This window comes from Spodoptera frugiperda, chromosome 2 (assembly GCF_023101765.2).
Source record: "Spodoptera frugiperda isolate SF20-4 chromosome 2, AGI-APGP_CSIRO_Sfru_2.0, whole genome shotgun sequence".
NCBI lineage: Eukaryota > Metazoa > Arthropoda > Insecta > Lepidoptera > Noctuidae > Spodoptera > Spodoptera frugiperda.
This window is the reverse complement of record NC_064213.1, coordinates 7,451,332-7,477,138: the sequence shown is the minus strand read 5'-3', so window position 1 is coordinate 7,477,138 and position 25,807 is coordinate 7,451,332. Positions and strand designations below refer to the sequence as shown.

General features: G+C 34.8%; 5 protein-coding genes across 5 annotated transcripts; 1 reads left to right on the top strand and 4 right to left on the bottom strand.

The window, feature by feature from the left end:
* Nucleotides 1-77: 77 nt before the first annotated feature.
* LOC118268969 (NADH dehydrogenase [ubiquinone] 1 alpha subcomplex subunit 6) lies at nt 78-1,705 on the bottom strand. Its single transcript, XM_035583815.2, has 3 exons — nt 1,479-1,705; nt 940-1,055; nt 78-292 (listed from the first exon to the last, which is right to left on the bottom strand). Exons 1-3 carry the CDS (start codon nt 1,606-1,608, stop codon nt 164-166), a joined length of 375 nt encoding a protein of 124 aa, XP_035439708.1. The 5' UTR covers nt 1,609-1,705; the 3' UTR covers nt 78-163.
* Nucleotides 1,706-2,285: 580 nt separating this feature from the next.
* LOC118268717 (uncharacterized) lies at nt 2,286-10,774 on the bottom strand. The gene is made up of 15 exons (XM_050703052.1): nt 10,519-10,774; nt 10,220-10,361; nt 9,673-9,963; nt 9,207-9,329; nt 6,912-7,060; nt 6,225-6,257; nt 5,216-5,303; nt 4,811-4,963; nt 4,102-4,252; nt 3,619-3,838; nt 3,398-3,457; nt 3,183-3,312; nt 2,934-3,073; nt 2,734-2,846; nt 2,286-2,647 (listed from the first exon to the last, which is right to left on the bottom strand). The coding sequence occupies exons 1-15, from the start codon at nt 10,564-10,566 to the stop codon at nt 2,533-2,535; spliced, it is 1,956 nt and encodes a 651-aa protein (XP_050559009.1). The 5' UTR covers nt 10,567-10,774; the 3' UTR covers nt 2,286-2,532.
* Nucleotides 10,775-11,179: 405 nt separating this feature from the next.
* Nucleotides 11,180-12,297, bottom strand: LOC118269186 (putative tRNA (cytidine(32)/guanosine(34)-2'-O)-methyltransferase). Its single transcript, XM_035584158.2, has one exon. It carries the CDS (start codon nt 12,128-12,130, stop codon nt 11,252-11,254), a length of 879 nt encoding a protein of 292 aa, XP_035440051.2. The 5' UTR covers nt 12,131-12,297; the 3' UTR covers nt 11,180-11,251.
* A 134-nt stretch (nt 12,298-12,431) lies between these two features.
* On the top strand, nt 12,432-21,902 carry LOC118268718 (cytochrome P450 9e2). The gene is made up of 9 exons (XM_050703056.1): nt 12,432-12,919; nt 13,427-13,578; nt 15,158-15,281; nt 16,703-16,821; nt 17,212-17,390; nt 17,888-17,967; nt 18,486-18,701; nt 20,304-20,555; nt 20,824-21,902. The coding sequence occupies exons 1-9, from the start codon at nt 12,649-12,651 to the stop codon at nt 20,985-20,987; spliced, it is 1,557 nt and encodes a 518-aa protein (XP_050559013.1). The 5' UTR covers nt 12,432-12,648; the 3' UTR covers nt 20,988-21,902.
* On the bottom strand, nt 21,569-25,182 carry LOC118269182 (tRNA (cytosine(72)-C(5))-methyltransferase NSUN6). Its single transcript, XM_035584153.2, has 7 exons — nt 24,882-25,182; nt 24,520-24,712; nt 23,665-23,821; nt 23,307-23,514; nt 22,533-22,823; nt 21,904-22,085; nt 21,569-21,716 (listed from the first exon to the last, which is right to left on the bottom strand). Exons 1-7 carry the CDS (start codon nt 25,008-25,010, stop codon nt 21,608-21,610), a joined length of 1,269 nt encoding a protein of 422 aa, XP_035440046.2. The 5' UTR covers nt 25,011-25,182; the 3' UTR covers nt 21,569-21,607.
* Between the last annotated feature and the right edge of the window lie 625 nt (nt 25,183-25,807).

The following is a 25,807-nucleotide window of genomic DNA, read 5'->3' as shown; positions in this document are numbered from 1 at the left end:
CAGCGACATCATAAATGTATATCACCCGAGGATAAATAAGGACTAAACAAAAAAAATTAAATTGCAAAAACAACAAATATTATTTGAATGATCTATTGTTCAACATTTGCTTTATAACTTAGTTTATGATTTGACTATGTACATATTTCTATATTGAAATCATTTATTCATTGCCAGTGAAGAATTTGGAAAGGAAGTCTTTAGGTTTTGGATCCTCAGTGGGCTTGAAGTATGACATTACATGGCCTTTTTGTTTCCACATGTTTACTGTTTCCTTGAGCTCCATTTGACCCTGTAAAAGAAATAATGATTCCATGTATTACCTCTTTTTTACCCTTCAGACATCATGCATATGATAAAAAAGTAATATAATTAGATTGATAAATAAATAATTATGGTCATTAATAAAATTTACAACAAGATATTAAGCACATTGACTGATAATTTATTTTAAAAACATCTTGTTAGTTCACCCATAGACTGTGAATAATGAATAACGTAGCATATCCCCAAAAGACAAATAAAATAGAGAATAATTTAAAATTTTTGGGGTGCAATGCAAATAAAAGTTTATTTCCTCATCACAATACTACAGTATACACATATCCATGGTTAAAAGGCTAATTGATCTAAGTGAATTTTTTTCAATATTAATTTATATACATTCGGATTTACCAAATTTATCTCCATTGAATGATGTACATTACTCAATATCGCAATCAATATCTCCTAGATCAATTAGCCTCTCAACCATTGATCTGTACAATAATCTTGCAATAGGTATTATTTTGTGAGTGACTGGTGCCTAAGCTAAGCTCAAGGCCTTCTAAGATATCAGTTAACCCATTAAGTGCCACTATCGGCACATAGGACAACAATAAATGATATCATTCTTCTTTTATTTGGGGAAATATAATAAATATTTTATGAATTTGTTACCTTAATAACAAGCATGTCAATAACCCTGACGTCGGTGACGTCTTTGTTTTTGAGGAACAGTTCCTTCAGCTTAGCCCGGCATTGGTCTTCACTCTTTGGCATGTCATATTCCATAACTGAAATAACAAGTTAACATAATTTAAAAAAACTTGGAAATTGACAATAATAATAAGGAGGAGATTACTAAAGGAGAAGTTTATTTTCTGAGATCATTTCAAAAAAATGTTTGCGTTTGACTGCTATTAATGTGACCATATTATAGTTACCTAAGACTAAGTCAAGGCTTTATTGGTTCCAACAACTATACTAGTAGAAAATGCTGTGAACGCAGGGAAGATAGATCTACTAAGTTTTCAGAACATTATTTTAGTACTAACATAACCTATGTAACAAGGACTCTAGCAAGCATTTTTTGATGTTAGCGTGTAATTAGGTAATTTGAAGGAGACGGGGATGCCTTTTAAAGAAAGCGAATAGATAAAAGCGTTGTAAACATAATACGGTTTGAAGCAGAACTGATGACATAACAGGCTACTTACCCACGTAAGGGATTTGGCGATACCAAGCCTTGTACAAGCTCAATACTCTCATTTTAGCCTCCCCATGATTCAAGGAAAGGACTGGCCTTACATTTTTGGTTCCCACTTGGATAGCTTTCCTTGCAGACATTTTTCTGGCTAAAATTCAACACTCGCGTCGCAAATTCGAAATGTTTTGATTTTGACAATGACATTTGACATCTTGCTTGATAATTGATATTGACAGTGATGTTGAAATGTTGCTATTATCAAAGTTGAATACAATTGTAAATAAACTCTGCCTACTCCATACTCATTATAAATAGTACCATTGCATTGCCGGTGTCACATAGGACCTGTTTTATTTATTTATATTTTGCTTTACTATATCAAATTATTTTAAATAAACTTTTTGCATAATGTATGTGAAGTTGCCATATGATTAATTGCGATCGAATGATGTGAATTCGATCCTGAACTTGTTCCGAATGCGGTAACTAACTTCTCTGCTTACAGCCACCGTGGAGGTAGGTATTAATTAAGGCGTAACTTTATATTATTGGTCAATGGTATAGAAAAATACTGATTCTGGAAGGAATAAGTAGGAAGGAAGGAATCATTTTAGCATCCTGTTTATTTTGTAGTTCGTTTTCTTAGCCATGTAAAGTACCTACCAATATTGTATCACGGTAGCATTTCTTCCCGACAGGTTAATTTCTTATTGTATTACCTACCATCCTCATAAATTTCATTCACTTGGGACGATTCCCAACCTAGGTCTTTGAAAACTTGTAAAGGCGGTAGATATTAAAAGATACAAAGTTTGTATGTTAATATTCAGTTTTTTTATTTCTTAAAGTTTGATGAACATTAATAAACATGATACATACAATGATATTCGTAACAAAATATTAATTTAGGTGTTGATAAATAGGTACACGCTAATAACTTACGTACCGTCCGGTTTTAAATAAAAAATAAATAAAATGATAGTCTATCACAATAATCATTAAGGCAATTTGGTGACAACAATAGGTAACTACCAAGTACCAACCTAACTATGTAGATCTCAGTCTTATATCGATAAAGGACATGTTTTAGCTCCATATTTAGGTGTTAGCACTGTACTATACGGGTTGATCAAGTGGACATCTTTCGTTCTGCCAGGCATATAAGTGAAGAATATATCTCTGTAAAAAAGTTACAATAACATCAAACTAAGGCAAAATAATCTTGAACAATGCAATTATTCATTCAACCTATTGTTTTTACTTACAAAAATGCTTTGCTAGGATAATGATCGTATTTGCAAGTAGACCACCAAAGGCGCGTTTGTTCCAATTGTTTTATTCTATTTCTCGTAATAAAATCACTCATCTGGTAATCGTGCTGTAAAAACAATGTGTGATTTACTTAGAATGCCTGTCGGATAGGTAATAAGAGTATTAAAAAATACATAAATAAAGATCTAGGTACCAATTTCTGCACTAGTTTGCGATGTGACCATTTCATGCTTTTTAACTGTTTTAAAGTGAACGGGATCTGTTTAGCGCGTGCTCTAAAGTCTATGTGCTTTAGTTCGAGCCAACGTCGCTGAGACTGTAGTAACATGCGTTCTGGAACAAGTAATTTTTAAATACACTCTCTAACTTGTTTAACTAAAGAAATACCTACAAAAAAGAAATAAATGGAATAAAATCGTAAATTGAATCGAATCAGACTTACGATGTTTCTTAGGCGTCAATTTTCCCTTGACTCGTTTACGAGCCCATTGTTGAAGATTATTCAGCAAATTGGCCTCTGGCAAGTGAGGAATAAGCAATGGCGTAGTTTCCGCGACATCCGCCAAAAATGCCTGAAACATTTGGATTGTAAAAGACTTCTATATGAAGGTACCTACACTATTCAATTTTAGGAACATGAACATAAAAAATATATACCGAGAGTAGTTCACTTTCTTTTAAGCCAGCGGCATTTAAAGTCGGCATAGATTGCACAGGCTGCAAAGTAAAAAATAAATTAATAACGTAAGTATACTCGTAATCTCTGTGATGTGGTTTATGGTAATTGGTAGACAGATGATTCAATAAATAAGTCAACAAACCAAATATATAGGAACAGTTAGAAATATATTAATATAAATATTTATTAAGTATCTAACCGTAAGATCCCTTGATCTCATAGCTTCCTCAAATGTGTCTTTAATGAAATCTTCCATAGGATCTAATTGATAAATCTTGGCTTTGTCGAACCAGTAAGATCCGTGTCTCGTGGCTTGATGGAAATACTTCTCTTTAGGTCGCGCCCCAGTATTATAGAAGTCGTATAGATGTCCACATTTACAACGGGATTCGTGTAAATAATCAACTACTGCGGGCTCCCTGGAAATTAATTTATTACTCTGGTAAGCATGACTTTGGTATTTATTAGGAAACATTTTCGCTTATGTCTGAATATTAGAAATAAAACATAAGTCCTTAGACTATTCTACTATATATTTTCACCCAGCTCTATCTCATATCTATTCTGGCTTATTTAAAGACATTTAAAATGGTTATCTAGGTAATTCTACATAAATTATTTATTATAACGTAATTTTATGAAAATTAACATAGTGTAGCTAGTAATAATTAAATGTGGGTACCATTTGGCTAAACAGTCACATGTACTGGTACATTTGTCATATCCGTCTCTCGGGTACTTCCAGAATCCTTCTATGCAGGTGACAGCCTCGCCGTTACACATAGCAATACCATCGTTTATGGCAATGTAACCAGTCGGCAATATAGCAACATCTAAAAATAAAAGGAAAGTAAATAATTCCACAAAGGATCATTACTATAGGACGCAACGTCACGTCTTTTATCCCCGAAGGGGTAGGCAGAGGGGCACATTACGGCACGTAATGCCGCTATACAATGTACACCCACTTTTCCCCATTTGTGTTATAAGGGTCTCATGTAATAGGGGGTGAGTCTATTACCATATACTGGGCACCATTCCAAATTCCGTACTACTAGTGAGAAATTTTCGAAAAACAGAAAAAAGCCCCCTAGTACTTTGCCCGACCCGGGAATCGAACCCGAGACCCCATGTCCGGCAGTCGCACTTGCGACCACTCGACCAACGAGGCAGTCGTGCTACCGGTCATGAGTATTTAAAGTACTTGCATAGTTCGTAACTAGAAAGTATTTTAAATAAGATCTTCTATGTGCCATGGTATAAATAGATGGATATGGCACCTCCTATGGTCCTATGTACCTTGTAGGTTTAGGCATAGGAAGAAACTAGGTATAGGTATAGATTATTCTTTCTGTCTACTGTTTTATTATAAGGAAACCGATATTACTTACTACAGAGCAGGTAATGTGGCTTTCCACCCGTAAAGGTAACTCCTCCAACGTGATACTGGACGTTTGAGTAAGGAGTTTTAAACTTTTGTTTCGGTCTCAACTTCAACATGCGCAATTTAAGCACGTACGCCGCCATCTTTGGATCGGTGTTACCTGAAATAAAAATAAACATTTAAATATATTCTATAATGCTAGAAAGATATGATGGCAATTTTATCTGTCAAGCGGTTTCGGTTTAAAATAAAAGGGGTCTACCTTCACTTTCCGACTTACTTGATTTCAGTACTTATACCTTATTAGTTACATACTATGTTCCAAAATGGTGTCTTTCAGATGTATAACTAGACTACACTTAACAAAACGGGTTAAATAGCAAAAGTTTACCAAAGAAACAAAGAGACTTACGTAAAGTACTAGGTGGTTCCCAAAATTTGTAGTTGCAAGGTCTGTCTACTTCTTTTTCTTTTCTATTTCTCTCTTTACGTTTTTCCAACTGCAAATAGAATTAAATTTTGTTTAGCTCCTATGTATAGGGGATAGGAGTGGTGAACCCCTGGTTAAGTTACAGTTTCGGTTAGGTTAAGGTTAAGATGATTGGTTAACTAAAACGTACGGTAGCTGGTACCTAATGGTCGATACCTAAGTACCATATTATTTGTTTAATTCTATATTTATTTAAAATTCTCTAAATTTACATTTTTAAATAATATTTAAAACATACAATATAAAATAATATTTAAAAATATAAAAATAGGAGCCGACCAGTAGCGGGAACATGGTCCAAGCTACTGGTGGTTAGGGCTCCAGAGACAGAAACCTCCTCACAATACGTGCCGTTTCGAGGAGTACTGCCTTCTGCATCAGGCCCTTGATCCATCCGCCCAACCCCAGCCTCCTAAGGTGATTGTCGAGGCTGTTGGGTATTAATCCGTTGGCCGACACGACTATCGGCACAATGATAGCCGAATCCACACTCCACATGTCGACAACCTCGTGAGCCAAGTCAAGATATTTTATTTGTTTATCTTTTTCAGCTTTCACGAGGTTCTCGTCATGAGGAATGGTGATATCGACTATCATCGCGCGGCGCGCTTGCCGATCTATCACCACTATATCAGGTTTATTGGCTACAATAGTCCTGTCAGTGATGATAGATCGATCCCAGTACAACGTGATATGGCCGTTTTCGAGAACTGGATCGGGCACATACTTGTAGTATGGAACCTCAAACTCAACAAGTTGATAGTGCAAAGCAAGTTGCTGGTGGATAATCTTGGCCACCTGTTTAATTTATTTTTAGCCATGGTCGTCCCACTGTAGGTCAAAGGCCTCCCTACCCTCCTTCCACTCCTCTCTGTGCAGAGCTTTCACCTAAGTACCTACATGAAAAAAAAACAAAAATGTAGATACTCACAAAGCTTTTGTTCTTGCATAGTTTTTCAAGACTCTGTAAATAGGTCATAAAAAATCCAAATTAGGTACCAATAGGTCATATTAATAGACTTTCATAATTAATTAATCATGGGTGTGGTAGAAGAAGTATAAAAGCAGGATTTGTGGAGTAAAATTTAGTGAACGAGTGAAAAATTGTGTTATTAAAGAAATGTATGGATTGAAAGACGATGTAGTCATTATAATGATTGAAAAGGGAATCTTACGGTGATTTGGACATGTGGAAAGGATGGATGAAAACAGATTTACGAACGAAGTACACAGAGCGGATATGAATGGGACCGTCTCAGTAGAGGGCGCCCGAGACAGTTTTATATCGACCAGATTAATACATATTAAAGAAGTGCCAAATTAAAAGTACCCTTAACCGACGAGTATGCATGAAAATAATGACTGTTGATGAAGCTAAGGAAATATCTATGTTAGATCTCATTGCCTCTGTCTACCCCCATCGGAGACAGGAGTGATATTATATATCTATGCATGCTTTGACTGAAATTATTTCCATAGGGCGTTCCTACTTCTCTACAAAATTATAAAAGAGAAAATCCCGTAACACGAATAAGACCTAACAGCGATATGAAATATAGGTAGGTAAGCAAAGTGAGTTGGCATAGTTACCTACCTTGTTTTTGATTGGTTAACTTACCTCAGGGCTCCTTAGTTTAAACTTATAAGTCAGTGGCGTAGGCAATTTCTTTTCGTCCTTTTTCTTCTTAAGAGTGGTATAAAATGGGGCTTCGAACTTTTGCAAGTATTCTCCATATCTTCCATCAGGCTTTGGGGTTTTCTTTTTTGCTAAAAATTGATTTGATTAATTTCTGCTCGACAAGAAAAAAGATTTGTTTTCAAAATAAACGTTGCCCCGCACTAGGATTTTCTTCTGTCGTGGGGCGTTTACAAACATACAGGGTGTCCCTGAAGTCGACGTCCAACAGGCACCAGATGATCGGCAAGGTTCCAAATGTTATCAGAAAAATATAAAAAAAATTCTAAGTCCTACAGTTTTTAAATTACAGTGACTTATCTGTTATCCATGAAAAAGTACACCCTATGCCAGTCTTTTGACTTTTATTGCTACAAATCTTTATTTTTTCGTCTGCAGTCTTTCTTACATTATCTTGAATAGTGCTCCAGTAATATGGAATCATAAATTCTTAGCCAACTGCTTTAGATTGGAAAACATTGTTAGTTTTAGAGGAACCAAATATTCTGAATAAAATTTTCACCTTACTTTAAGTGACTGTACTGAATAAATTATGTATGGCGCTAGTAGTGGCAAATTTCACCAAAGATGGCGCATTTAATAAGGATTATAAAATGGTATAGCACTTTGCACATTATTTCTTAAATTCGACACAAAAAAAGATTTTTCAATGAAACTCCGTTTCGATGAATTTATTTGAACTTACTAATATTTCTTCTAGTGTACTCAAATCATACGTTACAACCTCGTATGCACTAGACAACACTTTGCACGCGATTTGTTATCATCATGTTGAAAATCAGCGAGGATCTCTTGTCAAACAACATTGTCTGTCTACTCATGATTTCGCTTGCAGCTTTCGTCGGCAATATTACTAGACTTACTAGAGGAACTGATGTTGTGTATCATGTTTCACAAAATAATATTGAATGATTGCAATATGATGTTCATAGTGCATCAAACACATTATGAAATGTGTAGTAAAATCAAAATGAATGGACGCGGCAGATTTATGTATACAGCATATCGACGCGGTAGTGGTATGGTGTACATGAGCCCTTACGCACAATTACTCGTCATATCACCATCAAAAAAAAAAAAAGAAATGGGTGAATCCTCCGCTTAAGTTACGTGTTCATACCTTGTGATCAAATGCGGGATGAAGCATCAAATATTCTTTAAGTTGTCGAGAAAGAGTTACTTGCACCGTTACAAGGAATTGCAGGTAAAGCAAAAAATAATTTAAAAAATAAATAATCAACATGGCCCAAAAAAGCCAGTGCTCAGCTAAAATGCCGAAGCCCGGGTACGATGGCTCGAGACGAACTGGTGTGCACCAGTTCGTCTAGCGATAATATTGCCGACGAATGCTGCAAGCGAAATCACGGGTAAACAGACAATGTTGATTGTTAAAAAATCCTCCCTGATTTTCAACATGATGATAACAAATAGCGTGCAAAGTGCTGTATAGTGCATACGAGGTTATAACGTATGATTTGAGTACACTAGAAGAATTTTTAGTAAGATCAAATAAATTCATCGAAACGGAGTTTCGTTGAAAAATCTTTTTTTGTGTCGAATTTAAGAAATAATGTGCAATGTGCTATACCATTTTATAATCCTTATTAAATGCGCCAACTTTGGTGAAATTTGCCACTACTAGCGCCATACATAATTTATTCAGTACAGTCACTTAAAGTAAGGTGAAAATTTTATTCAGAGTATTTGGTTCCTCTAAAACTAACAATGTTTTCCAATCTAAAGCAGTTGGCTAAGAATTTATGATTCCATATTACTGGAGCACTATTCAGGATAATATAAGGAAGACTGCAGACGAAAAAATAAAGATTTGTAGCAACAAGAGTCAAAAGACTGGCACAGGGTGTACTTTTTCGTGGATAACACATAAGTCACTGTAATTTAAAAACTGTAGGACTTAAGAATTTTTTTATATTTTTCTGTTAACATTTGGAACCTTGCCGATCATCTGGTGCCTGTTGGACGTCGATTTCAGGGACACCCTGTATAAGTTAACGTACAAAATAACACCCAGACAATTTATGCATCACACAAACAGTTGTTCCGTGCGATAATTGAGCTCGCTACATGTTACGCGGCAGCTATTTGCCCAGCCAGCAGCAGCCGTAAACCATGCGCTAACCGTGCAAAGGAGATGTCTTATGTATTGATAACTAATATGCATTTGGAATTAAAAATATACAAAGTCAATTCACTTACGTTTTTTACGCTCCTTTGGAACAGTTTTCTTTTGTTGCGTTACCTTGTCGAGTGTTTCTATGCACTCTTCCATGTCAATGAATACTAAGCACGATACCATAATCTTAGCGTTCATGTCGTATTCTAGAATAAAGTAACTTAGTTAGGTTTACCTTTTCCCGTCCGCCTGTCATCTCATTAATCATTGTCGCGAATAATCAGGCACGTTTAAGTACATAGGTACCCACAGACAAGAGATTGTGGCAGAGGTAACCAACTACTTAGATAAGCAGTACCTTATTATTTCAGTAGCTGATAGGTACCTCAAATAAGAATAAAGGATGATTTAAATTATGATTCGCTGGACACCATGTCGCGCGCGGGCCATGCCCCGGCCGATGCACGGTTACAATACATTTTGTATGGAATAATTCATGCGTGAATCATCCTTAAGGGATCTTTTAAAATAAACTGAACCTGTACATACTAGGTAGTAGATCACTTGGTGGCTTCTTGTAAATATCTTGATAAAGGCTCCAAAAGAACACACCAGGGTCCTCAACACTTTCTTCCATAGCCCTCATTAATGTATTCTTCGGTATTTTACACGTGATACCGAGATCAGACAGAGCTTTGCGCATGCGACGAGTCACATCTTCTAGCAAATCTTGATGGATCAAATTTTTCATTTCAGCAAGGACCTGCCTCTGCGGGCTTGAGAGTTCCACGTACCATCGAGGTCCAACTTCATTTTGCAACCTTCTTTCTTTTCTTATACCTTGAAATTAAATGTACGGTGTTATGATATGGGAAGTTTTAATATTATTTACCTCTCGAATTTTAAGCCGTAAGTACGGTTCCTACCTGCCTTCTTACCTAACTTAGTAGGATTTTCACATTAATCTTCCCGTTAAATATTAGCACTATGGGTACTAAAGACTAAATAATACCTGGTTTAAATATTAAATTAATCGTCAAATAGGGATAACTTGTTCTTGTATTATTTAGTACTTACAACAAAAGTAAAATGTTACCTTCTGAGCGGAAATAAGCTTTCAAGTCCTTGAGGAATCGGAGCCATTGTCCTACTTTCTCGTTGTATGGTTTGTTCGCGGAATTTTTTAGCATTTCCCTTTCTAGATAAACCCATACTGGCTCACTTGTTTCAACATTAGGCTAAAAAAGAAGGATCGATAGATTTGGTCATTATGGAAAAGACTCGATCTATGTATGGGTCATTTATTAAATGGTAGATAGAGACTAAAGGCAGAATAAGTGCCTATTTTTACTAAGCAGTTGAGTATGTTACCTACTACATTTTTTGCGTACCTACCTCTTGTTTGATAATGTTGTCAAATGTAGGCATAACAAACTTCCCCATTGTGAAAACTAGTAATTTAGTTCAGTCTAGAAAATATAAGGTTGGTAATTTACACTAAATCATAATAACTACGGAAATTTCGTCGAATTTAAAATTACGTTGAATAATTTTGACGATTTGATTACATTACAAAATTATAATAATTTTGAATTAAAATATTCCATAGTCGATGAATTGGTTTGTGCACTCGCACCAAAGAGTAAAAAAGTATAGGGCACTCATTGGTGAGTTAATTTTTTTTTTTATAATAATCATAAAAAAAAAAATAATTGAGTACCAGGTTTTAATACATTCTTGGTAGGTATGTGAGGTTTTAATACTAATTTTATGATGTTTGTGATTACTTGTGATGTGGGAGGTTTGACACCACATTAAATAAGTTCACATTTGATTTATATTGATAGGCTAGCTGATAGCATGGTGATGCTCACGTGTGAGGCATTCTACAGCAGTGGATGTATTACATTGAAAATGCTTTCTCTCTGCATCTCCCTTTGAAGATTAAAGATATAATGCTATGTACTTTTTTCAAAGGATTGTTAAATCAGTTAAGAAGATAAGGTGCAAGAACTTGATGTTAATTAATTTTAGAAGATAAAATAAAACACTAATATCAATTCTTAAAATATATTTACAGAACATTCATTGTCATTGAACATACATGGTATGTAACAGACACATTAGTTTATGTAGTTTTTAAATTCAAATTTTTAGTTTTATCTAGAATTTCTTTGTATGGTGGATTGATGGGACTTTGTACGGGCTCTTTGTACTCATATGATGTTTGACCTTCCAATAGCAGCGGGTATGATGTATCAGAATCATACGCACTTAGGTCCCCACAAGCATTGAATGGTACAATAAACCTATTAGGACCTGTAAACTGATTGAAGTCACAATATTTATGGTCGAGCAATGGGTTCACCATGTTTGGTACATATCCTTCAGGTGGCTGATAGTTTTGACACACTACAAAGGCCTCTATGCTAGAATTTCTTGAACTTCTTGGTTTAGATACCGTCACATATTCAAAGAACTGCTTCAATTGTGAATATAACAGGGAGATGTCTTCTCCTCTAAATATTTTAGCCACAAACACACCACCAATTTTTAATACATGAGTTGTAATATTGAGTGCGGCTAACAACAGCTGTGACTGCACATATTCATCAATGTCATGAAGTCCTGTTACGTCTGGAGCTCCGTCACAAACTACTAAGTCAGCTTTCATTCCTTCAAATTCTTGGATAATAGCGTTTGCTGTAGATAGTTTTGTGATATCGCCCTGTATTTGTATTACACCGGGAAGAGCTGCCATAGCCTGTAAATCAACAGCAACAATTTTTACGTCCTCGACATTAGCTGCATTTTGTCGCAGATTCTTTGTTAGCACTTGACTCCAGCTACCAGGCGCCGCACATAGGTCCACGGCGCGTGTTACTCCCTTGAATATATTGTGTTCTTCATTAATTTGCAACAACTTAAATGCACTTCTGGCTCGCCAGCCTTCTTCTTTAGCTAATCTGTAGTAAATGTCTCTTTTATCTTTAGACGTCTTGCCCATGTTTATTTCAAGAAATTGAACTTTTTGATGGTTAAAAGCAAAACAATAACCATGCACGGATTTGCAAGCAGTCGTGGATATCCTGTCAATGTCAGATGATCAGATTTACCAAATGTCAATTATGTCATTGTAATGGCGTTACATTACACTTGCGCTAATGGTTACCTGAAACTAGTTTACAATTATGTACGGTAGTATTTTATCAGATGCTCGCATGCTCACTCACTTTGCGCCATCGCCTAAAAACAATAAACGTTAAAATTTTACTCTAATCTCTATGGCATAAACGCTGACAGCTGACAGATACAAATAAAAGTGACTTTGACAGTTTGTGACAGATGTAATGTAATATTTTTATTTTGCATTGCATTGTGAGGAATAAAATTTTAATCAGTTGGTTGATTGGTCGCTTGTGGGCGCTACAGGTGTCGTGTATGGATCCGTAATTGTTATTAATTAAAAAACTCGACACTTCGGCGTTAGTTTGAATCAAGGAATTACCACTTTTGATCGTAAACATGGACATCCTCATGGATCAGCTTAAGAGTGGCTTAAAGACCTTGATTTTAATGATGATTGAGGATTGGAAAATGATTCTGTGCCTTACTATTTTATGTAGCTTGTATTTTTATTATACAAGCACTTTTGATTTCTTCGAAAAGCGTGGTATTCCGTACAGGAAACCTGTTATATTTGTGGGTAACTTAGGACCTAGATTGAGAGGCAAACAATCATTTCACGAATTCCAATTGGAGACGTATAAATATTTTAAAGGAAATCGCTTTGGCGGTAAGTCGAATTTTTTTTCTAAATTTATACATTATTTTGATACTACTCTAGTATTCATATAGGTAATATTATTCTTTATTAATTATAGGAAACAATAAAAGCTCTGCACAAAGTTAAATTTGTAACAAATCATTAATTATTTATTTTAAAATGCAACACTAACTAAGACTTAAAAGTTACATTCATTCATAACTTTCTAACTCTTCAAAACATAAAAAGCTTGCCATTAGAAAGTTTTATCACAAGAACCTTTCACTTTATTTGAGTATTTGTTAATTAAAATAGTAAAATTATTTTTGCATATGTGATTGTTCAGTTTATCCCAAACATGCGTAACACAGCCATAATTTTACTATGATAAAAACCCCAATTAGATTTTATTTATAATAATAAATATGAACAACACAACAACATATATTGACCAATTAAACTAATCCTTGCTATTTAATAATCATTTCTAAATATTTATATCTAATCTGAATACTAATATCATATTTTCTCTCCCAGGAATATTTGAGGGAAGAAGACCACTGTTGACAATTCTTGATCCTGATTTAATCAAAGCAATAACAATCAGGGACTTTGATCACTTCACTGACAGGATGGCTATGAATGCCAAGGAGCCAAAGTTTTGGAGCCGTTCTCTTTTGAATTTAAAGGTATTGTATTGAATTTACATACTTAAAGTACAGCAACAAACTGTTATAATAAAACCTGTAGCTTTTTATTGAATTTCAACAGACTTTGTTTTATCAAACTATTATGAACTTAAAAATTTTGTCATCGTATTGTCACACTTTTTATAGTAGGCAGAAGTGGACATTACAGGGTGTAATACCACTGTTAAAAATATGTACACCCACTTTTCACCATTTGCGTTATAAGTCCCATGTAATAGGGTAACATATTGCCATGTAGTGGACACAAATTAAGACTCCATGCTAATATTGAGGAATTTTTGAAAAACAAAAATTCCCCAGTTATTTTTGCCCAACCCGGGAATCGAACCAGATACCCTTTGCCCGGCAGTCACACTTGCGACTACACAACTAATGAGGCATTGACATAAGAATGTGTTTTCTGGTAGACAAAGGTCACAACAACTTACAAACTAAAAATCATAAAGTCTAAGGTACATAGGCTTAAAGCTGATTCATACTTATAATTATTTAAACACAAATAATCTAATAATACTACACTACTGTACTATACACATTACACTTATAAATAATCATTTCATAACATCTTTTGTCTTACAAATCAGAACTGTGTAAAAAAATCAATCCACTTATATAAATTATTCAGTTTCTGATGGATAAAGTTCAACTGGACATTATTGTTACAAACTGTCTAGTCAAGTCTAAAAGTTCAAGGTACAAGGACTTCAAGCTGATTCACTTAATAACTGGTTCAGTTTTCTGGTGGTGAATAAAGGTTGATTCCACTGAATTGACTGCCTCGTTGGCTGAGTGGTTGCAACTGCGACTGCCGGGCAAGGGGATTTCCGTTCGAATCCCGGGTCGGGCGAAGTACTGCTGGGCATTTTTCGGTTTTTCGAAAAATTTCTGAGTGGTAACACGGAGTCTGGAAATGTGCCCGGTATATGGCAATAGGCTCACCACCTATTACATGGGACTCACAATATAAATTGTGAAAAGTGGGTGTACACAGTGGCATTACGTGCCATAATGTGCACCTCTGCCTACCCCTTCGGGGATTAAAGGCGTGACGATATGTATGTATGTATGTCCACTGAATTATAAATTAAAAGTCCAAATTCCAAGTCCAAGGTCCGTGGACCTTGTGCTGGTACACAATTAATGAGAATATGCCAATTACGCTATTATATTGCATGACTTGTAAAGAACAAAGATTGCATGATGTACATACATTGTAATTTAGGAGATTTCAGTGAATGTTATTAAACAAGGGCAGACCTTTGTTCTGCAGCATTGTATTTTGTTTTTTAAAGCACGCATCCACCTCTCTGTCGAATATCCTAGACCCTTTACAAACATACAAGTGCACATACACATGATACCCAGACCTGAAACAAAAATTTTTGGATCACACAAAGTGTTGCTGTTGTTGTTGTCGTGCGGAAATCAAACCCAGTACCCATTGAATGGTAGACACTTTGACAGTTACCCAACCACCGCCTCAACCGTGCAGTCGCAGGATACATCTTCCGGTTGACGATGATATTGATAGTTCATTAATATGAAATACATTTTTCAGGGCTCAGAATGGAAAGCAGTCAGAAGTACATTGACACCTGTCTTCAGTTCATCACGTCTGAGACATATGCTGCCGCTCATTGAAATGTGTTCGAAACAAATGGTAGAGTTTCTGAATCAATATGGTAAGTTTGTATATTAAATCTATGTTTTACTATGATAATGAAAATTGGGTTATTAGGATAATAATAATAGTTACTGCGCAGTGAGCTATCATTGTGTGTTTATAATTATTTCTGACATAATTATGTGCGTGCATTTGTAGTCACAATAACGCGCCAATTATCTATTGGCATGAGCCAATAATAATGTATGTTTATAGTTTATATTATTATTTATTAACCTAAACATAAATCTCCTACTTATCTATATTATGTAACAAATAAAATTTTAGTGTCTTTGTAATACAGAAATAACCGCACACTTTTTACTACATGCATTATGTTTATACACAAAAAAATACGATTTTTATTTGTTTGTTCTGACTAATCTCTGTAATGGCTGAACCGTTTTTGACGTTACTGTTATTGGTAGGTAGCTGATGTACTAAGGAGTAACTTAGGCCACCTTTGTTTTAAAAAATATTTGATTTTAAGAAAAAATATAAACCTAATATCTGTTTGAAGCCATTATACTACGCGGACGTAGTAAAATATATCAAGAAATTGGTTTAGCTACAAACAGTAGATGCCTATATTAATTTTAGTTGGGTGAATATTTTACTAAATCATACTCAAGTGGTTCTGATTGTACTATCATGTTGTTTCAATATTACTCAATAGTTTACTGTTAACTAGTACTAAACCGTTATCTTATTGACATCTATTTGATAAATCGTGTATACTTAATATTTTGCTTTGAACCAGACAAATTTAACAATACTTAATAGTATGTAAGTAGGTAGGTAGTCAATTTTAAAACCTGTCTCATGACTCTCATAAGCTTATTCATTGTTCAACCGGTTTTTATAGAGACGTAAAATACACATTATTAAAACAACTTTATGACAAATATAATAGAATTTAGAATCCTTTGATATTTGTGTTAATTAGGATTTGTTAAAATCTTTTATGTAGGTATATAGGTAGGTACAAAGTTTATATCACACGTGCTGTTTGCGCGTTCTTTTTTTAGTTTCGCGCAAAAACTTACAATGACGTTACAGACGACTTTATTCGCAGTTTTTTTGTTAGAAGATTCTACAAAACTAATTTTATTTTTCTTTAGATTAAGACGAGAAGAAATTAGGTACCTAAATACCTACGTACTGATCTGGAGCTGCAGACTACCTAGCGGGTTTACCGGGGCTCCGGCTTGAGAAGCAGGAGTAGGAACGGGGTGGTTTTTAGTCAGTAAGAGTCTGACACTCTCTCTCGCCTCGCCTAAGGCGAGAGAAGTCATTGGATGACTTTCCCTCCTTAAAAAAATACTTACGTAGAATACTTGTGTATAGTATAAGAATACTCACATTCAAATATTTACTAAGAAGTTATTATGGAAACACGAGAGCATTTATTTACATTGCAATGTTTACTGTAATTTGCAGATAAGAAGGATGTAGAGATGAAGCAAACAATAGGCCACTTTACGTTAGAAGTAATTGGGGCATGTGCATTCGGTATTAAATGCGACGCCATGTCTGATGAGAATGCACACTTCTTCAAAGTAAGTAAATATGTTGATAATTAATTTGAATACGACAATAGAATAGAGACAGTAGGTGTGTATGGAACAACACTGAGGAGTAAAAGAAGATATAATATAGCTACAACTCTATTACTTATATAACTATGACTACCTGCAACATTATCTCCAACCTGATTGGCAGACGGAGAATCCTCCAATCATATAATGAATGATTTTTCAATGATAGAACGCTCCACACTGTCCCTTCTTTGCTTACCGACCGAAATGAAAAGTTTATGTAGGGGCTGTTCGAATCGGTTTATGCAAACCTATCCTTAAAATCAAAATGTTTTTGTGATTTAGGTATGTGGCAGAAGCTGATTATGTATATCATTACACTTACTAATAGTAGTATTTTTTATATTTTAGGTAGCAGAGAAGTTTGACTACATGCCAATGCACAAGAGAATAATGCTGTACTTTATCTTAATATTCGTGCCTCAGCTAATAAGATACCTCAACTTTTCGTTCCTGAATTTGGACTCTTCAAAGGAGTTGGTGAGAATATTGAACGTTGCTAAGGACGAGCGACAGAAATCTGGCGTCAAGTAAGTTCTAAGAAATGCGATAGTTTTATTTAACTCACTTAATCTATTATATAAAAATAAGTCGGGTTTTCCTTCCTGACGCTATAACTCCAGAACACACGAACCGATTTCCAAGGTTTTGCATTCGTTGGAAAGGTCTCGGGCTCCGTGCGGTTTGTAGCAAAGAAAATTCAGTCAAAAGCAGGGAAAATCAGTGGTGGCGAAACGGAGTTCGCCACCACTGATTTTCCCTATAGTATATTTTTTATGGAATAAGCCGGTGAACAAGCAGGCGGATCACCTTATGGTAAGCAATCGCCGCCGTCCATGGACACTCAACCCCTCTTGCAATCAACCCTCAGTCATACAACGCAAGCGTTGTTTCACGTCGGTTTTCTGTGAGGCCGTGGTATCACTCCGGTCGAGCCGGCCCGTTCGTACCGAAGCATGGTTCTCCCACACTTAAAATCCTACACGTATAGTAAATCAGTGAGTTGTTTATTTTAATTTCTTTACAGGAAAAACGATTTTCTTCAAATACTTGTCGATTTCTCCGAAAACGAAAAGTCTGAATCTGAGAAGACTAAATCTACTGTTCGTAAGTACCTTTATTTGATATTTGTTCTAAGAACTTTACATTTTAATTTGCATTTAAAGTTATCTAATGTAAATAAAGCTGTAGTATGTAGTTATTTAAACATAATAACACAAAAGTAGAAAGATAGTAATTATCTTAGTAGGCACTTTAAACTGCATGAAGCCTTATACCTAGGCTGGTACATAGGTACTACCTGCAGTGTAATCAAAGGCTTAGATATATATACGTAAACCTATACTCACACTGCATAAAATATTACACCTAGGTGGGTACTTGCTACCTTTTTTTATTGACGGGAGGAAACCTTCAAAAGGCACCTAGTTATTTGTGGAAAAAACTAAGGAGTGTGAGATTTTTACGTTACTAAAACCTCCCCGGTGGCTACCATCTGCACCTAAAGGAGGCACCGGGTACTTGCGACCTTCAGTGTAATCGCGGCTTTAAATTCCCTACACAATAGAACTAATGTAACAAAGATCTTTTCAAGTTCGTGTATTAACAATGTCATTCCTTTACAGATTTAGATGACGCCACTGTAGACGCTCAGCTACTTTTATTCCTTATAGCTGGGTATGAGACCTCCAGTACTTTACTTTCCTTCGCTATATACGTACTGGCTACTAAACCTGACATACAAGACAAGCTAAGGTCCCATATAATTGATATGACAGAGGGAAAAGAAGTGGACTACGACCTCCTTGCGAAATTGCAATATTTAGACGGATTTTTGTTGGGTAAGTCTCTTGATTTTTTATGTTGAGATTCACTTATATATTTCTCATGCAGTACTACTATAATAACAGTATTAGCAGTATTAGCTTGAATGATCTTAGTAGTTAACTTTACAACTACGCAAATATTATAATGTACCTATATACCCATTCTGTATACTTAATTACCTACATATTTAATTACTATAGTCCAATTTAATCCTTAATACAAGGACTATTGAATTTTACTTTTCTTTAGAAATATTATAGGTATTCTCTTTCAAATTCACTAATTTATAATTCATAATGAAACTAATATTATAAACAACAAGTAGGTTACTACTTAAAGAAAAAGTATAATTAAAATTAATTAAAAACTTATTAAATTATCATAAGAATATACATTAAATAAAAATCCTTAATGTATACCTATTTAATTATCTTTGTGCAGTAGTATAAATCCTTGAACATATGCTAACTTGGCCAGCCAATTGAAACAGGTTACAAGTCAAGGTATCTACAGTATGTTTGCCCCAGTTATACCGAATCTTTTTGAGTTTTAACTTATTTTAGTTAGCACTATATTAATACACGTGTAGAACTAACATTACGACAGAACGTGATTAGTTTATCACGTTTATTAAAGTTAATATTTAGTTCTAATACCAACAGTTATTAACAGTTGACTGCCTCGTTGGTCGAGTGGTCGCAAGTGCGACTGCCGAACAAGGGGTCTCAGGTCGGGCAAAGTATTACTGGGCTTTTTTTTTTGTTTTTCGAAAATTTCTCAGTAGTAGCACGGAGTCTAGAATTGTGCCCATGGGACTTATAACACAAATGGTGAAAAGTGGGTGTACATTGTATAGCGGTATTACGTGCCGTAATGTTCACCTCTGCCTAACCCTTCGGGGATAAAAGGCGTGATGTTGCAAAACAAAGAACCAACAGTTATTGTATTCATATATTGTGAATATAGGCACATAGTATTAGTATATATTAGATCATACAAATATGTTACTCAAGTATATTATATTAACAAATGCTGTCTTACTGTGTAGATAACAGTGTGTACATGATATTTAATTAGTCACGCTAAGTAATAAAGTGATAGGAATATTACACGGGCTTCAATCGTGTGAAATCTTGTATATGTCAAGGGGCAGGTTCTTTCTGCATAGCGATTACGAACGTCGTCAAATGGAATGTCAATGACCTACTGTTTTTATGTAAGATAACAACCTAGGTAAATTGTTATTTTAATGTATTGCGAGTTGAAGTGTAATATTCGACGTAATGGAAACAATATTATAGTTATAGAAGATGTAGTAGCCTTTTTTTATGACGGGGAGAAACCTTCAAAAGGCGCTTAGCTTTTTGGGGAGAAATACTAAGAAGTGTGGGATTGTTATCTCACTAAAACCTGCTCCGGAGCACCTATGGTGCAACGCTTGTATACAGCACATCCCTAGGAAGATGTAGTAGCCTAATAGGTACTTGGGTAGAATGATGTTAATAAACTACTTTATAAGTTCTATCCCTAACAGTAGTTGAGTAGAATAATATAATTAAAATCTTCTCTGTATAGTATTAACATCTTTCCTAATATGAATATTATTATTTTTTCAGAAACATTACGCATGTATCCTCCTGTATCTCGCGTGGACAGGGTGTGCACAAAACCGTACAATCTTCCTGGAACGAACATTGTCATTAAACCTGGCGAAGTGGTGGCTATACCTCTCTATGGTATTCAAATGGACCCTGAACACTACCCAGAACCGAAAGAATTCCAACCAGAAAGATTCTTGAATGAAAACAAGACTGAGAGAGGTTCACATTTGTATATGGCGTTTGGTGTCGGCCCTAGAAATTGTATAGGTAAGCAAAGTCATGTTTTATTTACAAGTCCACAAGATACAAGATTATTCTAGTTTGGGGACTTAAACAAATTGTGATATATGTAGTATTAAGACTATAATTGTTAAGCTCATTAATAAATTTATTCTTATTCTTATTTGTAAAAAGCATTCAATTTTAGCCAATGTTGATTCTAAATGTATGATCTAATGTTTCATCACTCTTATGTTATTGTTTACCAGAGTTTATCTAAGAGTTATTACATAAGTCTCTTATCATTTCGTTACAGGCCTGAGATTCGCGATGTTATCAGCGAAACTAGCGATGGTTGACCTCGTGAAGAAGTTTAGATTCTCAAAATGTGAAAAGACGGAGGACCCAATACAATTTGACAGGAGGTCACTTCTGTTGAAGGCGCGAGGCGGCTTATGGGTTCACGTAGAAGCCATATAAATAAGTTACTCCATGAGTATTTTGTTATACATAATAATTTTATATACATATTACTCATTGAAAAAGAAATTAATTTATATTTTATATTTATTGTACAATATTATAGTACAAAGTAATTATGTTGCATTTAGAAAAAAAAATGTTATTGACAAGCTTGGCAATACAAAATAATATCTATATAGAGTTAAAACATAAATAATTTATATACACTTATCAAGTAAAAAGGTACCTTATGAAAACTACAGTATTTATTAGTTTTTAATAAAATTTTATTGATTAAATGTAATGTACATTTCATCACAAAATAAGAGCCATATTTTATTTTACTTTAGGAGTAATAGATTTGCTTTCACCTAGTAATATTTTATTTTATGATTCCTTACATTTGGTTCATAACTTTCGTTATAAATTTATACTTTTTGCTTATGTAACTGTTTGACGAGAATCTCTACTAGTTTCGAAAAATTTTAGAGACTCATATTCATGAGCAGATCGACAGTTACGTGAGTAAGCCAAAAAACATAATAATGAATTCCTCACATTAATTCAAATAAGAGTGTTTTTTCCTATCTAAGAGGCAATATGCTCCTTTGCTTTAATTTCTAACTATTTCTTTTGGGTTATGATGATTTCGTAAATGCTGCTATAAAAAACCCAATAGAATCCTTGTAAATAGGATCTACCTTCCTAAGTTCACTGTCTTCTGGTCCAAATCTCTGTACCATTAATCTGAAAAAGTACACCATAGATGAGTATAACATTGTAGTGTGATAATTTAATTCCAATAAGTGAGAGATAATATAAAATGTTTTGTTCAATTTTACGAAAATATTATTTAAAAAATACAAAGATTCTTGCCAATATTGTAAGCGTTTATTTATTTATGTTTTAAAAATAAATGTTTTATTTAACCAACCTTTGTGTGTCATTTAATCCTTTATTGGCTAATCCTGTTCCACCCACGATTGGTTCAGCAGGTATCAATGTAAGACATGGAAACTTCTCAAGTGCCCATGCCACCATGCCTTCATTTTCTTCATCTGTTATAGTGCATGTGCTGTACACTAGTTTCCCACCAACTTTTAGCACTTTCACAGCCTTAAACCAATTTATGTTGTTATTACTATTTATGATTTACTGCCTCGTTGGCCGACTGGTTGCGAGTGCGACTGCCAAGCAAGTCTCGGGTCCGATTCGCGGGGCGGGCAAAGTATTGCTGGTTTTTTCGGTTTTTCGAAAGTATCTCAGTAATAGCACGGAGTTTGGAAAAGTGTCTGATATATTGCAATAGGCTCACTATCTATTATATGGTACTTACAACAGAAATTGTGAAAAATGGGTGTATATTGTTCAGTGCATTACATGCCAAAATGCACTTGTGCCTACCTATTCGAAGGTAAGAGGCGTGACGATATTTATTTTTTATTATATAAAGCCCATCATGGGTGTTTAATCAGTCAAATTCAAGTTAATATTATGTGTGATGAAAAATTATGTCATTAAAATATTTACTACTACAGTTGTAACACGTTTTAGTACACTCACCTCAGCAAACAATTTTCGTTGAACAAACTTGTATGAGCTTATCATTTTTGGAGTCATTTTATTTACCAACTGTGGCCTTTGTCCCAATCCACTGCAAGGGCCATCTAACAGCACTTTATCAAAACTATTTGGTGGGAAAGGAGGTCCACTATTTATCCCTATACTGTCTTCAGAACAACATTTGGTTGAGTCAAAAGCGTAAGCCGTAACACAAGTCACTCCTTGTATGTCGCAACTTTCCCTTATTTTTGCAGCCTTCTGTGGCGTTTTATCTAAAGCTATTATTGTTGCCTGTAATAGAAATTCTTAAATTAATTTAAATTATTATTTTGTACATATTCAGATAAATATCTTCACCCTTTTATGTGTAAACTCTTAGTTTCTAGTTGATTATGATTATGGTGAAATGGGGAAAGCAAATTCAATTGTATGGAATGGAATATAAAGAGTTATATAAGAGAAAGATTAAGGGTGCTTTTCCACTAGAGAGTAGCCATAGCTAAGCTGTGAAACTATGTGATATGTGGATGTTTTTCAAGAAAATGTAGCTGCTAAGCTGTGAAATCGAGTATGCAATGTATCAATACTAGTGAAACCATCCATAGCATGCATCTTTCCATATATAAAAAAAACTTGGCTTGGTGCTAAGCTATACCAATGAATATGATTGGTGGAAGCCAAACATATCCACTGCTGTGGATACATGGCTATGTAGCGTAGCACATTTCTGGAGGAAAATCACTTTTATGCATTTCATTGTTCTAATATACTAACTTGATCATTAGACATTTCAGCTAAATGTGTAGTTTTATTACCAGGCGCTGCACACATGTCTAGAATACATTCATTTGGTTTGGCGTCCACGACCCAGCCACAGACAATAGAAGGCAGGTTCTGCAGTAGTACTTCTCCCTTGGAATATATTGTTTCATTCACTACTGGTAGTTTGGATGCTGGTAAAATTGTATGCACTGCTATTCCACTGAAAATAATCAAATATGACGCATGAAAAAGACATTATGGATTGTGAGGAATAAGTATTGTTTTGCTTGCTCTTTTTAATTCTAGTATTAATACAAACTAATTTTGTTAGATACAGGTGTCAACTTTAGCTTAGTGTCAGTTTAATTACCTTGGCTGAATACCATTATCAAATAAGTCAGCTCGTAACATTTTCAAATAGCCAGTTCCAACATATAACTTTCTACCAGTATATTCCACTTTCAGGCCTCTTTTACAATGACCTTCTAGGTCTCCATAGATGTCAACTCTTTCACCTAACTGGCAGTCTGAAAAAAAAGATAATGGTCATCAGGATAAAGAAAAAAGTCATGGTAGGTGTTCCTTAATTCCTGAGCTGCAGACAACTCCGGAAGGAAAGGGGTGGTTGTTAGTCAGTAAGTCTGGCATTCCCTCTCGCCTCATCCAAGGCAGAAGAAGTCATTGGATGATTTTCCAACCTCAAAAAACAAAGGTGTTCCTTAATACATTAGTTCACACCTCATAGTTATTTTGTGCCTAATTTTCCTGTCATATTAACAACAACAGAGGAGTTGTAAAAAAAGAGAGTTCTTACACAAGTAGCAAGAAATTTAAATATTATGAAATCATTGTGACATCAAAAGCTCCAACTCATCAAGAATGACTTGGAACTTCTTGTTCATCTGCAATCAGACTATTACTCGCATCAGATATAGATATGTATGTATCCATTGGGTTAGGCAGAAACAATAGAAAACCAAATGGCATCATTCTGCACATTTTTTTTAAGAGGGGTAATTAGTCCATTGACTTCTCTAGAGAGGGTTTCAAACTAAAACAAGTCATTCCTACTCCTGTTTTTCGAGCCGGAGCCCCAGTAAACCCGCTATGTTGTCCACAGCTTCAGATCATTCTGGCATACCCCTTCATCTACATTCATTTTAAAGGAGAATTCATATACCCTAATATAACAATTACGATTATATGTTGTATAGAAATTACTCACTAACAGGTAGGCCCATAACTCCAGGAGCAAACACATGAGCTCCCCTAAGCACAGCGGCGGCACATAGAGCATCAACTATGACCTCTTTTCCTGCCTTCTCCAAATTAACTGCAGGCCACGGTCCAAGAACAAGACAGTCCGGTCTTAAGAAATAGAACTCTGGTAGCTCTGTAGTGTCCAGCTCTTTGCTTTGCTGTAATTATTAAATTATAATTTTAATTTCGTATTAATGCTGTACATTATAAGCTTAATATAACTAGTAAAAATTTACTTATTCTAAGAACACTAGTCTTGGAACAAAATTAATTTTATGTGAGTAACTATAAAAGTTGTTAACGATACACAATACAATATAAACTTACAGCTATAAGAAAGTTTTTGAGGACATCAACTTCGAACCTTTTTAATTTATTTACTCTAAAAGTTGTTAATTTTGGTGCCTGAGTTAACCATGCTTTCATATTGTTATCATTATCCTCTAGAACTTCCATGGCTATTTAACTTCTTTTAAAGTAATTTAAATTCAATCTTCTAATAATTATAATTATATTCAAATACTTTAACGCATATCGGCATTTATAAAATATAAAATTTGTGTTTTCATAAAGATTCAAATAAGAAAACACACCGATGACATCAAATCAAAATACTATTGACATTTGACAGACCCATCAATTCAATAAACTTCGTAGTTGACTATCATAGACATTTTTACTCTTCATGTTATTTTTTAAATCGCTAGAAGTCTTTTAAGTCTACCAGTTTGGGATATATTTTAGTTCAGTCAGTCAGAATAGAAACAAATTGACATAATACAATCAACAAAACCTTTAATAAAAAGCAACTGCACGTGTAAACTATACTTTAATCCAGAGCCGTATTATCCTTAAGCAAACTAGGCAAGTAGGCAATGGACGCCGTAAATCGCTTGCCCAAAATTGCCTACAGAATGGCGGTGATGCCACTAAAAAATAGAGAGGTATTTGCCTAGGCGTTCTCTAGGTTTAAATCGTATCTGCCTTGACCTACCCTCATCTTACAATTTTAACTCGTATGAGTACGCTGGCTAGCTCAGCCAGCGTACTATAAACTGAAATCAGTAAGTGAGTAGAGAAATCACCGAATGCTGGCACTTAACTTATTAAATATGCACATGACATATTTATTTGATTTCAGTGTTTATTATCATAGTATTTGGCCTTTTATTTTCTCTACTTATCCCTTTGGAAGACAGACGATACGATATGTATGTACCTATTAATTTAGGTGGGTATGTGGTTCTGTTAAT